The 14390-nt window shown below is 41.2% G+C and overlaps 1 protein-coding gene across 2 annotated transcripts in view; it reads right to left on the reverse strand.

Moving 5' to 3' along the window:
• SYK (spleen associated tyrosine kinase) overlaps positions 1 to 14390 on the reverse strand; it is a 58656-nt gene that overhangs the window by 25900 nt on the left and 18366 nt on the right. For both annotated transcript variants that reach the window (XM_087742503.1, XM_087742502.1), the window contains exons 2-3: positions 10036 to 10488; positions 8420 to 8580 (exon numbers count right to left, since the gene is read on the reverse strand). In XM_087742503.1, the coding sequence (XP_087598629.1) occupies positions 8420 to 8580; positions 10036 to 10449 (575 nt within the window). In that variant the 5' untranslated portion in view covers positions 10450 to 10488. The remainder of the gene's footprint in view (positions 1 to 8419; positions 8581 to 10035; positions 10489 to 14390) is intronic.

A 14390-nucleotide genomic window follows, 5' to 3' on the forward strand; every position in this document is an offset into this window, starting at 1 on the left:
GCTCTATCACTGCACATGCAAAAAATCTCCATTCTAACACTTATGATTGACCAGGGTCCAGAGGGAGCCTCGTTCTTGTGGGGTTATGGTCCAGGTGGTTTTTTAAACTGTAGCCTGTCAACTCCAGCACAATTTGGATCCCTACAAAACACAATAACAGGAGGTACTGCTATCTTCCAAAACATGTCTGAAGAGCGGAAGTATCAAGAGCATTGAAGCAACAGCCAAATGATGGTCTAAGTCTTAGTTTTGGCAACCAGATCCCTTACTGGTCCAAAAAGCACTCTCGTAGAACCTACCATCACAGTCCAAACCAAAAACTACTACTGCCTCTGGTGATGAGATTGTCACAGGCCACGTTTCACAATTTCATTTTGGTTTTGTAGACTGTGATAATGGCTGTCTAGGTTAGGCTAAGCCTCCAGAACTCCAGCTGGGTACACAGTATCTAGTACCTTACAGTTACCATAAAAAATGGAATCAAAGAAAAAGGCTGTTCAAACTGAAAGGTTATAAACTGAAATCTCTTCAAATGGAAATCAAGGTTTTCACATCTTCTTGATGGTGCTGCCTGTACTAGTCAGGGTCATCACATCAGATTTGGGGTCTCTCTTCACGTATGGAAATTTTCTTCTATGAAAAGTAACAATTTTCATAATTTTGGAAAAAAATCCAAAATTCCAAACGCACTATCTGCCTTAACGTGCTCTGAAATTACACACAATATTTACTGTTCTTCAATACAAACTGATAACAAAAAAAATCTTAATTTTTAAAAAGCTATATTTTTTTAAAAAGCATTTTGGCAAGGAAGGAGGTCAGCAGTGACATATCACCTTGTCTTCCATTTCATGCCATTGCAGAGAATTACAAATCTACAGAAGAAAAACATAAAAGATAATAAACACCTATAAATGAACAATATTGTCCTTTCCTCCACTGAGATTAATCAGAAACATGAACAACTTCACTGAGAGCAACTTTGAATTCATAGATATATTAGAAAAGCAACAAAGTATCTCGATTTTCTATGACATACATTTTAAAACAGCAATTTAGAAGGAACTGAGAAACTCAAATTGTTACATGATGAAATGCAAAGAAGGTTTAGTTATTGATTTTAATTTCATGTAATCTATGAGTATTTTTTATGTTTTTGTGAATGTAACCCAAATAGCAACCAATAACTATCTGGAGTATCACTACAGACTGTGTAAATAGCTATCCATTCTCTCCTTTGGTGAAGTCTCTATTTTTGCTCAGAAGCAAAAAGAACAAAGTCCCAATTTTTTCTGCTTCCAAGTGAAAAGCCAAATGATCCCTTTCTTTCTAAAGGAAAAAATCCCTAAGGGTGAAAAAAATAGATTGCTATTACAACATGCCTCATTGACTGTGTAGAAAAAAAGAAGTCACAGCATTTTACAGTGGAGAATAATGAAGAAAATAAACTAGCAAAATGCTTGCTTTAGGAATGGCGTGAAATTATTCTCAGTCCTGAATCCAAGGGCGTGTTAAAGTTTGTTCTTGGCCTTGCTTTGCCTTCTCAGTGATAGCAGCTTTGATGCTAGAGATACTGACATTCCCCACTGCTGATCAAACTCCAGCCATTCCCTGCTTGTCTGCCCTTATGACCATCTCTCTTGTAATGTTATTAACAACATGGCTATTCATTATCACTTCAAATATCTGCAGCACACTGCACACGTTCCAAGTTAGAGGGCAGTACGGAATGAACTTTGTGCCATCTGTAAAAGGATCATACAAAGGAAAAAATGGATTGACTACAGTCTTCATTTACATCATTTCTTCTCCCCTGTTGAGTAACATATTCAAAGCTGCTTCAGAAATGTCAGCACACTACAGAATTTAGGAGCTAGCTCAGCCACACACTGTTGTATCTACAATGGAACCTAAAACTTCATCTCCTCCTAAGGCTAATGTGGTATGCTGCACAGTGATGAAACACCTTTGCGAGAAGGATTGCATCACTGTAGTCTATTTTGCTGGCATTGCCCTGCCAGCAAAATACACTAACCTCCACCAAAACCCTAGCAAATAGCTTTGCTGTGTAACTGCACCTGCAACAGGGGATCTTCTCAGTACAGCTATCCCCATCAGGGATTGCATCTTTTCTTCAGCACCTCTGCTGCTGAAGTGCACAGTGCAGAGCTAGCCTCGAGAAGCCACAGCCCTGCTGCAGTGGTCTGCAAGTGGCACCTAACTATGTACCTAACTGAAGATCAGTAAACAGCTCTCCCAAAGAGCTGTCGGCATCATCTAGGCTGCTGTGCAGGGGAATACAGCACCTCCAGAAACATGGTTCACTGCCTGTATTTCATCATTTATCTTGGGAAATTTTTATGGTCATCTAAGCCTAGCAACTGCTTGGCATTTTGAAGAGGAACGTCATCATTAATTAATATCCCTGAATTAAGGTCATATTTAGTAGGATTGTTTTCACCTTGTCTAACGTCAACAATGTCCAGTTCCATTTATGGATACAAACATAATACTGATAGATTTATCTAAAGAACACTCTCCAAGGTCAGCTAAACCACCTAGCTCAGGATGCACGCCAGTAGTGGTAAATTCCTAGAGGACGACAAAAGATTAATGTAAATATAGATTGCTACATGTATGGGAAACACAAATTTTTGGTCAGACAAAAGACAAGAAAACTCTTACGGACAATTGCACTTCAAAACTTGTTATTTTGAAATGGTGTTACTAGTGTTAACTATTGTGACATAATAAGAGACAGTTTAGTCTCTAGATGTCATGAGATGCCATGATGAGTAGTGCTGTGAGTCATTCTAATAGTCTAAGCTAGTTTTGTCCTCTTTAGTGTATCTCGTTGCATATTGTAGACATTCTTGTGATATTAAAATTATTTTTTATTTTCCTTTTACACAACTGTTCACATTTTATGTGAACTACATATGGCTATGAACCCATATAAGAGGTTTATAGAGACTAAACTGCTAATTCTGCAATGCCTTCACTCACTTTTTCCTTATTGTTTAATTTTTAAGCTTAACAGTATTTCTGAAGTTTATCTCTCTTCAGCTTCAGAATTTCTGGTTCGTAACACATATACAAGATCACATGTTTGTGTAACTGAAATGGTTACTACTGATGACAAACTAAGATGTGCCAAGAGCTACCTCACATTTACCACAGTTGTTTCCTATGTGAAACTGCAGAGAAAACTAACATTTCTTATACTGCTGGTCTGTTACTATTAGCAGATTTTTAGTTTATTTTTCAACTGGTCTACACATGCATGCACTCACATAGATAATATTAACAATATTACTAATAATATTATTAAAATATTAATAACAGTATTAATAATATTAATAGTATTATCTGTGATCATCGAGACAATATTGATCATTATATTCTACAATTATGCCCCCTACCAGGTAAAGTCTAATGAAAAAACAGAAGTCTGGTAAGAACCAGCACCCTACATAGCATGGAAAGTAGTGTTAATGAAGCTAACAGGGGCTTGAGACTTTAAATAAAGTTCTCTGTTTTCAGTTGCTCTTCAGGTCATTTTAGAGATATCATATTTTCCTTCCATTCCACTGCTATAGTTTTTTATCCAAATTTTGTTGCTAGAGTGGCAATCTATCATGAGCGTTCTTCCCAGAAGAAGTGGGCACCACTTCCTCTTTCACATCATTTCATGACATTGTTTCTATATTTGTCTTTGAAAACAAACTCTATAGCACCTACGTACATCCTTATTTCACTGACTTTTCAGTCATGGCAAAAACTTTAAAAAGACCTTTAAAAATTCCCTAGTAAAACATGCAGTTTCATAGAATCATAGAATCTTTTAGGTTCAAAAATACCTTTAAGATCATCAGGTCCAACTGTTAACCTCGCACTGCCAAGTCCACCACTAAACCATGTCCCTAAGCACCACATCTACACGTCTTTTAAATACCTCCAGGGATGGGGACTCAACCACTTCCCTGGGCAGTCTGTTCCAATGCCTGACTACCCTTTCGGTGAAGAAATTTTCCCTAATATCCAATCTAAATCTCCCCTGGTGTAACTTGAGGATGTTTCTTCTTGTCCTATTGCTTGTTACTTGGGAAAAGAGAGTGACACTCACCTCACTACAACCTCCTTTCAGGTAGTTGTAGAGAGCGATAAGGTCTGCCCTCAGCCTCCTTTTCTCCAGGCTAAACAATCCCAGTTCCCTCAGCCGCTCCTCATAAGACCTGTGCTCTAGACCCTTCACTGGCTTCGTTGCCCTTCTTTGGACACTCAGTTAGCTCAGAACTTTTCCAGCAGCTTGGAAGAGTTGCAGTGTTAGATATACAATGCTATTTGTGACATTTTGAACTGCAAGCAGGAAGCTTTTAAACTATTTCCATATTTATTAGATAAAAAAAATTTCTAGATTTGATAATCTTGTAGCGCTGCAAAGCAGCGCTTAAGAAACCTAGGCGTTAGATTTGTACTCACAGAGACCACTGTACTGGATTTTGTTTCAAGGTCAAACAGTTAGCAGATTTCTGGTGTAATGAAGTTTTAGAGACCCTTATAAAAGAATATACAGAAATATTCTAGCCTTCTAAAATGTATTATTTTTTCCATAATAAACAAGATTATTTTTGTCATATACCAGCACCCGCTTGTGGACTTGTTGAATAGCCTTGGAGTACTTCATCTCATTGAAAATCTAGTTTCCCTCTATGTTCCCAGGCCAATTCCTACTCAACAAGCGAACTTCTCTTTTAGAAATTAAATGTTTCTAAGTTCTTCCTTTCAGTGAGCTACCAGGCTTGAGTGTCTGAACCAATGTGAGAAAAACAGTCCCTAAGTAGCCACATTTATGAGCACAAATTCAGTCATCAGTCCACAGATGACGTACAGAAGATTCTGACACATGCTGCTGGTGGGTAAGGAAAAAGTATGTGATGCCCCTGCCCAAAATGTAAAACAATGCACCTCTCTAGCACTGAACAATTTTGCTGCTACTGTTTCAGTTAGTTAACAAACAAGTGGTTTATTTCTCAACACCTGCTAAGCAAGCCCATGTTAGGCAAACCATTGCAGAAAAGAGAAAACCTCTCTGAATTAGACAGTTCTTTCGTTATTTGCTATGAGCCTCTAGGTCTACCAATCTGAGAGCTAGAAAAGCTCTGGAAGGAAAAATAACTGATTTCTGATACAAATGAACAACACATTTTTTTTCTTGCTGCTCTGGATGCTGAATTATGGGGCAGATGAAGATCTCGCCCTGTTTCTTCCCTGGGAGCATAAGAATAAATGGCAGCTAAGTGGTTACTGACCTCTAAACCTGCCAGATAGGCAGTCTGTGAAAGAACAATTAATGCACTGGAGACCACCCTACAGATGCAGAAGTAAACAGTGTTCTCCTTAGTAAGAGGGACCCAAGCTCAACATACTATCATCAGTTGTATTTTCATATTATTTAAGCTCCAGTGGCACTTCTCATAGTTTGAACAGAGCCTTAAAGTTAGCATTTTCCCTCTATGGGTTTATCTACCTGATATGAAAACAGCCGTCTGAGTTCCAGCAGAACTATGTAAGACATGCACCTACTGACATAACCAGTCCCACGAGAGAAGGTCTGACTGCTCCCTCCACAGGTCATCGACGATGTCACTGCAAACAGCACCAGAAATGCCTCCTACACCATCTCTAAGGGAAACAGGAAAATGCTGGGAAAGTATTTATATTTAAAGCTGTAGGAATGCTTATAGAAGATTAAAAAGAGACTGGGGTCTCTAACAGAGACTGAAAACGTCAAAAAATTCCACTCCCTCACTCCAAAGCCCATCCCTGTTAAGAAATATTAGCTAAGGGATCCATTTCTTTGAAGAAAAATTAGCTTCCTTTTTTTTCCCCAAAGAGAAGCACTTTGACCATATAGAAACAAATGTGTGCAAGAGGTAAACTGGAAAACTGCAAGTTTTAATACATGATCAACATCATGACTCAGCTGATATAACATTGATTTGGTAAGCTGTTAATATAGAAAGTAATAATTTTTTAGAAAGAACAGGTCATTAAAAGAAAGGGTTGCTGCTTTGTTTCAGATTACATATCAACCTGCCTCTATGTCTAAAAAGTAGGAAAAGTAACTAGCAAAGTCACAGGGCAATGAAAAGGAGAGGTGGTATGGTAATGCTGTCCTGGTAATCTACGACAGCAACTATGTTCATCAAATGGATGAAACTGCTCCTGTGCTATAGGAAGAAGCATTCAGAAAAGATGAATCTGTGATAAGGGGAATCTTTGGCTCCACAAACTTTTGTAACAATTTTTTTGTCACAAATGTAACAAAATTTGTAACAAATTTATAACAATTTTTTGTCATAAATGGCTACAAAAGCAACCAGCTAAATGACCCTCTGGATGTGATCCCAAGAAACACGGAGTATGAGGCTGAAAATGTGAAGATGCATGGCAACTTGGGTGAGAGTGACTGTGAAAGAGAAAAAATTCAAGGACTGAGGGAATGAAAGAGAGTTCAAGAAATGAGATGTCAGTACACTCAAAGTATTCATAGGTAAGACCTGACAGGGTTTAACTCTACTGGAAATAAAGATTTAGCGGAGTTTCTGGTTTCTGACAACTAAAACTGAAACATGGAAACATATGAAGGTTGCATCTACATTAGCAATTAGTGTGGTACAGTTACAGCAAATCAGTAAAGTGAAAGAGTTGGTACTGAAGAAGCATATCCATCCTGCACTCACTCCTGCGGTTTTACTCTGGACTAGCTCTAAAAAAGTCAAAGATGGTTGAGTGCTGAAGGAGACTACGTAGGTAGGCAATGAAATTTACTTCAGGAATTATACAGCTCTGAGTGATCCTTCCTTGGCCATGACCTTTAAGCTTCATTTTCTACCATTATATAAACACTTCCATTTGGCAGGGGGGCAGACATGAAAAATGGCTCAGTGAAAACATTGATTTTTTTCAAATTAGGATTTTCCAAAAGAAAAACTTTTTTGTGAGAAGATTCTGACTGGCTCTAATCGTCACGAGATGACGGCTGTTAGTCACTATCCTAAATGACACATTTGCACTCAGAAAACAGAAGATCATGAGGTCGAGTAAGCGCAGACAGTGGCAGACACAAAATGGCGTTACCAAGGTCAAAGCAATTCCTTCTGTGGCTTAACTGCAAAACAAAGCACCACCACTGCTCCCAGGAAAACTGACAGTTATAGATCCCAACAGTTGTTAACGCAGGCAGTTTGCTGGTATTTTTACCACGTCGGTAAGTCAGCGCATTGGGTGCAGGAGGCCAGGCTCTGGCAGCGGGCCTGCAGGGGCTCTGTGAGGAGGCCAGGGTCTGCCCTGAGCCGGTCATAACTGGTTCCAGCTGGCACCAGCGGACACCCCTGCCGGGCACCGCCAAGCCCCTCAGCCACCTATGTGACGCCTCCGCCTCCATGAAAACATCCTTAATTAAGGGCAGAAAAACGCCTGGTAGGCAGCAATGGAAAGAAAAAAACAAACACAAACCAGAAACAGCAAGGGCAGAGGAGAAGGCAGGGAGGAGGTGCTCCAGGCGCTGGAGCAGAGAGTCCCCTGCAGCCCGCGGGAGAGGCCACAGTGGAGCAGGTGTCCACGTTGCAGCCTTCCAAGCAGGTGGATATTTCCTGAAGGATATTTCCTGTGGAAAGCCCACGCTGCAGCAGGGAACAGCATGAGGAGGAAGGGGTGGCAGAGAGCAGCTGTTACAGACGGACCGCAGCCCCCACCCCCACGCTGCTTGGTGGGGAGAGGGGCTGGGTGTGAAGGAGTGAAGTTGAGCCTGTGAAAATTGGGGGTGTGGGTGTGTGTGGGGAAGGTGTTTTTTTACATTTTTGTCCTTGTTTCTTACTGCCCAACTCAATTCTAATTGACAATAAATTAAATTGCTTTTCCCCAAGTGGAGTCTGTTCTGCCCGTGCAAGTTAGTGATACATGATCTCCCTGTCTTCATTTTGACCCACAAGCTTTTCCATCCTGATTTCTGCCCCTGTTTTGTTGAGGAGGGAGAGTGTGACAGCGGCTTGGTGGGCCAAGGTTAACCTACCACAGTCACGTAGTACTGATTATCAGTTATAAAACAGAGTTCAATGAATTTTTCTTGGTATTGAGTTTCTCTGATGCTCCCTTTAGAATTAAACCTAGTATTTGATTAAAAAAAAATGACCCACACTTTTGCTATATTTTCCCATCTTCAGTTAAGTGGAAACCTAATCTTGGAGACACTTGCTTAGTATAGGAATGATTATGTCATGTAGATCATGCTGGACTGGGCTCTCTCACTGTGAATGAGCCACCTTTTCGGGCATACTCTCATGTGAGATTCATTCAAGGGAACTGTGTAGTAACACTGGTGGCAAACAGCAATACCACAGAAAAAAGCACTCACAGAAATTTTCCATTGTTTCTTGACCCAATGAGGATACGGTGTTCCGACTCTTCCCGAGAGATCCTCCCATGGAACCACGGCATCTTCTCATGGGCTGTAGTGGCAATCAACTTCTCCAGCTGAGGCTTTTGACTAATGATAGCTTGTTCAAGGGCATGCCCCTAGAGAGTGGTAAAAACACAGTGGGACAGTCAAACTGTCTTCTGCAATAAAAACACGACAGGTAGACTTACAGTATTGGATTGTTTTTGGGACATCCAAAATCTGCACGTATTCATTGTATGTGAAGAAAAGATCTGGTTGCTATAAAGATACTAAACCAGAAATTAATGTATGGTAATCCAAATATCACAAAGCTGGGATTCTTCCTTTACCTCTGAGAAACGGAACGAAAAATAACCAGTAAATTAAGCCCTTAATATATCAGTATTTCAACTGAAAATTATGTCATCTTTTTACGCTACTGAGACATAGCTAAATATACTTAGTGTCACTCTGAGATGTCATAACATACCTCCATACTACATATCCTATGGCAGTTTACCGAAATAAACTGAACATGCTTTGTATTGTTGTCAATGTTGAAGAGATCAATGCAAATTTCCCCAAAGCAGACAGGACAGTCCCAATTTTAGAATGAACTATGTTCATATTTTAGGTATAATCTACACAGTTCTACACCCATCTACAACCTATCACCTCTAAAATTGGACCAGAATCTGAGGGCAAAACCCCCTAGTTTCATCAGTTTTCAACTTGAGTTCATCAACTTCCTTCTAGATTGGGCTCAGACTCATCAGAAAAAACTGTAAACCTCAGCACTTGTAGTAAATATAGTATAAGTTTCAGGTTTTTCCACTTTGGGCATTGCTCCACATATTTTACACAGCAGAACACACAGGGTTACTTGCTAGTACCAAAAGAGATTAAAAACCCAGTGTAACTCCATGATGTTCACAATGATAACTCATGGCATCCCAAAGTGAAATAATATTCCTGTTGCAGCCTCCTACACTAGCGTTTCCATGTTAAGACTGGCTTCCTCATAGTCATGCTAAGGAAGAAATCCAGCCTCTCTTCCTCAGCATGGAACATTCCTGCTTGACACATGCAGTACTGAAGACCTATAGGCAGTGCTCTGCAGTTAAGAAGCCAAGTTCTGTTTTGGACGTAATCTAAATAAGCATCACAGAAACAAGGCCAGATAAGAGGGGAGGATGTAAAACATGTCACCGTATCGCCATGTCGGCCTGCACATCAATCCATAAAAATTCAGAATCAAAAGCAATCAAACAAACCATTTCTGTATCTTGTTCATTATATCTATTAATTTTTGGTGCACGTGGAAATCTGATGACACAAGTCAATGTAGCGCTAGATAAGGTTATGCCTAGCCCAAGACATCATAAAAATCCCAAGTTCTGTAAAATTTCAGGAAAACTGAAATTACTGCCTGCATTGGGGGAAAAAAAACCCACCATTCAAAACTTAAACAGCTGTGATTCCATTATTCCAGAAATACTACGTAGTAACAGCAACAGCTGGAAACAAAACACTGCGATCTCTTTTTCTCCTAACTCAAACACCACTTTACAGCAAAATCAGCCTGGATTTACCTGCAAATTCCAAGTTTGCTTGACATACTCTCTGATGAGGTTCTCTTTTAAATCTTCAAAGGGTCCTGTTTTGGGTTCAACGCCTGGTGGTCGGTTGAAAGGTTTTCTCAGTAGACAGATAAGGCCATCCGCTTCCTCTGAGTGATAGTTAATGAGTTCAGCAGGACTGGCGTGCGACTTGCCTCCTGCAATAGCATATGAGCCACTCAGCTCCCTCTCAATTGTATAATGATGAACCTTCCTTCCGTGGGCCAAGGATAAGGCAAAGCCTCCCAGGTAATTCCGGCTTTGGCGGAGCAAGTATAGCCCATCACTCACTCCTCCTTGCATCAGATACTCCTCGGCTTCTTCACGTGTAATATTGCCAAAGAAGTATGGCAAATGGTTAGCGGGGTTCGCCATGCTGGAAGCCATGCTTTTTCTCTTCCAAGTGGCAGACTTAGTATTCTATATCTGAAAAGCAAAGACAGAGACATGAGTATCAGTTGAAAAAAAAAGAGGATAAGCCAGTAATGTGGCAGTTCACATGTGGTATGTTGGTAATACATTTTTTAAAAGATTTTGGGACTAAGATCACATTTTTGTTTTTATATTGTCAGAAGTTGTCTTTCTAAATGCCAATAGAAAGTTTTTCCTTGTTATACAGCAATATAAAAGTTTCCTATAACTGCACAAGTTTCCTTTAACTTTTTCCCTCTCAGCTCCTTTGCCTAGTCACATAGAGGTCCTGACATTTTCAGTTGCCTGAATGTCTCTATCCATCCTTTTGTACTGGCCTTGAGGTGCTTCCCAGTAAAAGGAAATAACTAGGTAAGAAAGATTCAGCGAGAACAGTTTTTCATTCCAGTTCTGTGCCATTATAATTTTGCTTATACGAGTAGCTTATGCCAGTATGTGGGCTGAGTATGGACAAAAGTCCTTTATATTAAAACAGTTAACATTCCTCTCCATGGAGATTTACCAATTTTTTTTAATGGTAAAAAAAAAAAAAAGAGATAGTGTCTTTTTGAACAGTTTAATTTCAAACAGCTTATATTGAAATAATACAAAGGCACACTACCAACAAAAACACAGAAGAGAATCAAGTTCAGCATCTCTGAAGAAAAATAGTGAATATAACAGAAATGGTTTCAACTCTTTTATTCTTAATTTAACAATAAAAATAGTCTCATATATATTTAATATATATATCTTACATGTATATAAGAGATTACATTATGATATGTATTAATATATGATAGATTTTCAAAAAACATGCACAAGGACTCTACAGAACTCTAGCTACAGAAATACTGTCCTTCTTGTGTCCTGTCTTCCCTGAGTTATCCCAGCACCTAACCTACACTGTCAGCAGAGAAATTTATTTATTTTCATTAAACATCATGGCATATTTACACTGCCTGGACAGCTAAGTATTGTGCTGGAATCACTTTTGTCTCTTCCAAGTTATTGAAGAGGAGACATCAGAACACAAAATCTGAATTTGGTTTATTATTCATATTCGTGAGACTTAAATGACTATGTAATGGATACTGGGAAGAATACCCCAGCTACCTGCTGGTAACATTTAAGTGGATCAGAAGCGAATATATTGACACCAATGAGACCTGTATTCTTGCAAGAGTATTTGCAAGCACTTTTTTGTCATATGAAGCAGTCCACAACTGCAATTACTTATGTAACCACAAGTTCACCAATGGAGTCATTAATTGTTTCCTGCAACATTACAAGTTTTTCATATACTTTCTCCTCCAAATCCTTCCCCAATCCAATCACTGTTTAATCAGGACTGGCCACAGACTGTTACATCTACAGTTTATGGGGCATAAGAACGAAGGAACTCCGTTTAGGAACAGTTCAACATCTTCTTTCAGTCTAGAAAGAAAAGAAAAATCCCACTAAGTGTTATTCCCTGCACATCTGTAAAATGACTTCATCTGAAAAATTACTTTCAGAGAATGTGTGAAATGCTGAATAACACTATCAATACGTGCTTATGTTTGTGTTATTTCTGTGTGTTAGATTAAACTTTTCCTTAGGAAATATCTCACAACTTCATTGCCAGAATTTTTATTTCCTTGTCTTTTAAGTTCAGTTGTGACAACTCAATATTGAAATACTCTCAAGTATACAAAATAGGTGACAACCTCTGTTATCTGTACTGTATTATGCAAATTTTGGGCTAACTACACAACACGACAAGTGTATCAAAGGAAAAACACTGTTGTTTCTTCGTATTGACAAGATTACTGCACATCTTGTATTCTTTCTTCCAATGCATATATATTAAGTAAAATGTATATATACTGAATACGAAACCCATGAACATTAACCTACAAAATACTGTTATCTGTGTTTTATTCAGGTTACTGCAGCTCTCCTTTCCTACCTTCCATTACTTCGGCTAGAAGTGGACAAAATGATCAGAAGTTCAATTTCTGTTTCTATTGCTGTGCAGGATATAGCAGTAAAAACAACGTGCCCTTCACAGTTAAACGAAGGGCACGATTTTGCGGAAGCCATGTAGCAGTATGTGGAATCAGAATTAAATAATTCAGGATGCATGTGAACGGGGTTACTAGCCCTCTCAGCTTGCAGCTGGCCAAAGCGTGCAACTGAGCTACCTGAGCACAGGTGGAGAGGATTTCATGGAAGATCATGTAAGAGGGGAGGGTCCACAGTTCAAAGCTGCAACTGAGGAATGGATGTCCTAACGTGGGGCCTTTTGGCACATGGTGCTTCAGGCTGACACCTTCCCTGGCAGCTCTGCAGCAGGCAGAGCTGTGGCGTGCCTACTGCTTAGTTCAGATATGGCCCATCAGTGGACCATAGCTGATCTGCTGTCGCTTGCGCCTGGGTCAAGAAACAGTAGAGAAATACCTGTGCTGCTCTGTGAATATGTGAAGAAGCCGCGGCAGGGCAGGGAGCAATGAGGAACACACAAGTCAAATGAACAAGGCTCACACACTATAGAAAACTAGACAGGACACAGTCAGGACAAACCACATGTTGTGCAGATCTTCTGGTCTGCTCCCAGCTCCCCAAAGAAGGGAGACATTAAAGCTGCAGAGGGTTGTAATTAATAGTACAAGGTCCAGTTGGAGGCCAGTTAATAGTGTTGTAACCCAGGGCCAGTACTGTTTAAGATCTTCATTAAGGAGGTGGATGATGAGGAGAGTGCACCCTCAGCAAGTTCACAGATGATACGAAACAGGAAGTAGCAGCTGACATATAGGGCTGTGATGCCATTCAAAGGGATCTGGAAAGGCTGAAGAATCGGGCTGAGAGGAATTTAATGAAGTTCAACAAGGCGAAATATCCAGTGGGGCAGGTTTGCCCGCTTTGGGGCATCTGCCTTCCTGGCTGGGTGGCCACTGGGGGCAGCCCCAGACACCCCTGTAATGTTGTGGGTGAGTGGCTGTGACTGCCCGTGGCCTCGCTGCTTTTCAGCAGGCACAGGCTCTGTCCCCGTGCATTTTGTCCAGAGCTCCCGTGGGTGCACATGCAAGGCGTGCAGGCTCCTGCAGGACCTTTGGCTTGCTCTTTGAGCTTTGGCGTGGGGGAGAGCAGCAGCTGTGGGTGCTGAGCACAGGCAGCACCTTCCAGCACTCCCCTCTCCTCTGCCCACCTGTGTGGTGCTGCAGGGCTCGTCGCTGCCTGTCCCAGGATCATGGGCATGATGGGAGTGCCAGGGATATCGGCAGTGATGAAGATCCCCGACAGTTCCCCTGCCTTCCCTGACTGCCTCCTGCAGGTACCCTGTGCTAACCCAGGTGGTGTCTAGGGGAGAGCACGGGGACTTGGGGGTCTTGAGTGTGCCAGCTCTTCCCCCAGAGTCCCCTGACAGCTCATCATAGCTCACCGCAGGTGTCTCACCTGACCCAGCTTGAGCACTGGGGAGGTGTGGAGGAGAGCGAGGCTTCCCCTCCTGCTCTCCATCCCTCCCTCCCTGCAGCCCACCTCCAAGGGGGCACAGAGATAGAGGCACAGCCCAGCCCGGCCCTGCATCTCTCTGCCCTGCCCCAGGGCTGCAGCTGCTGCTTTCCAGCCTGCAAGGAGAGCTCTTGGGAGACCCTCACCTCCCCCCTCCCACAGCCTTCTGGGGCTTCCTTGGGTTTTCTACTCCTAGCATCAGACAAGCTCCAGCACTTTGCATGTCTCTCTTGGCAGGACAGGTGCTGAGGAAGCCATGGGGGAGAGAAGCTCTGCTGAGAGGGACAGTGGCACGAGCCCACTGCCCCAGGCAGGACCAGTGTCAATCTCTTCCCAAGTGTGACAGGATAAGAAGAAATGCCCTCAAGTTGTGCCAGGGAAGGTTTAGATAGGATATTAGGAAAAATTCCTTCACCAAAAGG

Source organism: Nipponia nippon, unplaced genomic scaffold (assembly GCF_047370975.1).
Source record: "Nipponia nippon isolate SJK-2023a ecotype South Korea unplaced genomic scaffold, ASM4737097v1 scaffold_8, whole genome shotgun sequence".
NCBI lineage: Eukaryota > Metazoa > Chordata > Aves > Pelecaniformes > Threskiornithidae > Nipponia > Nipponia nippon.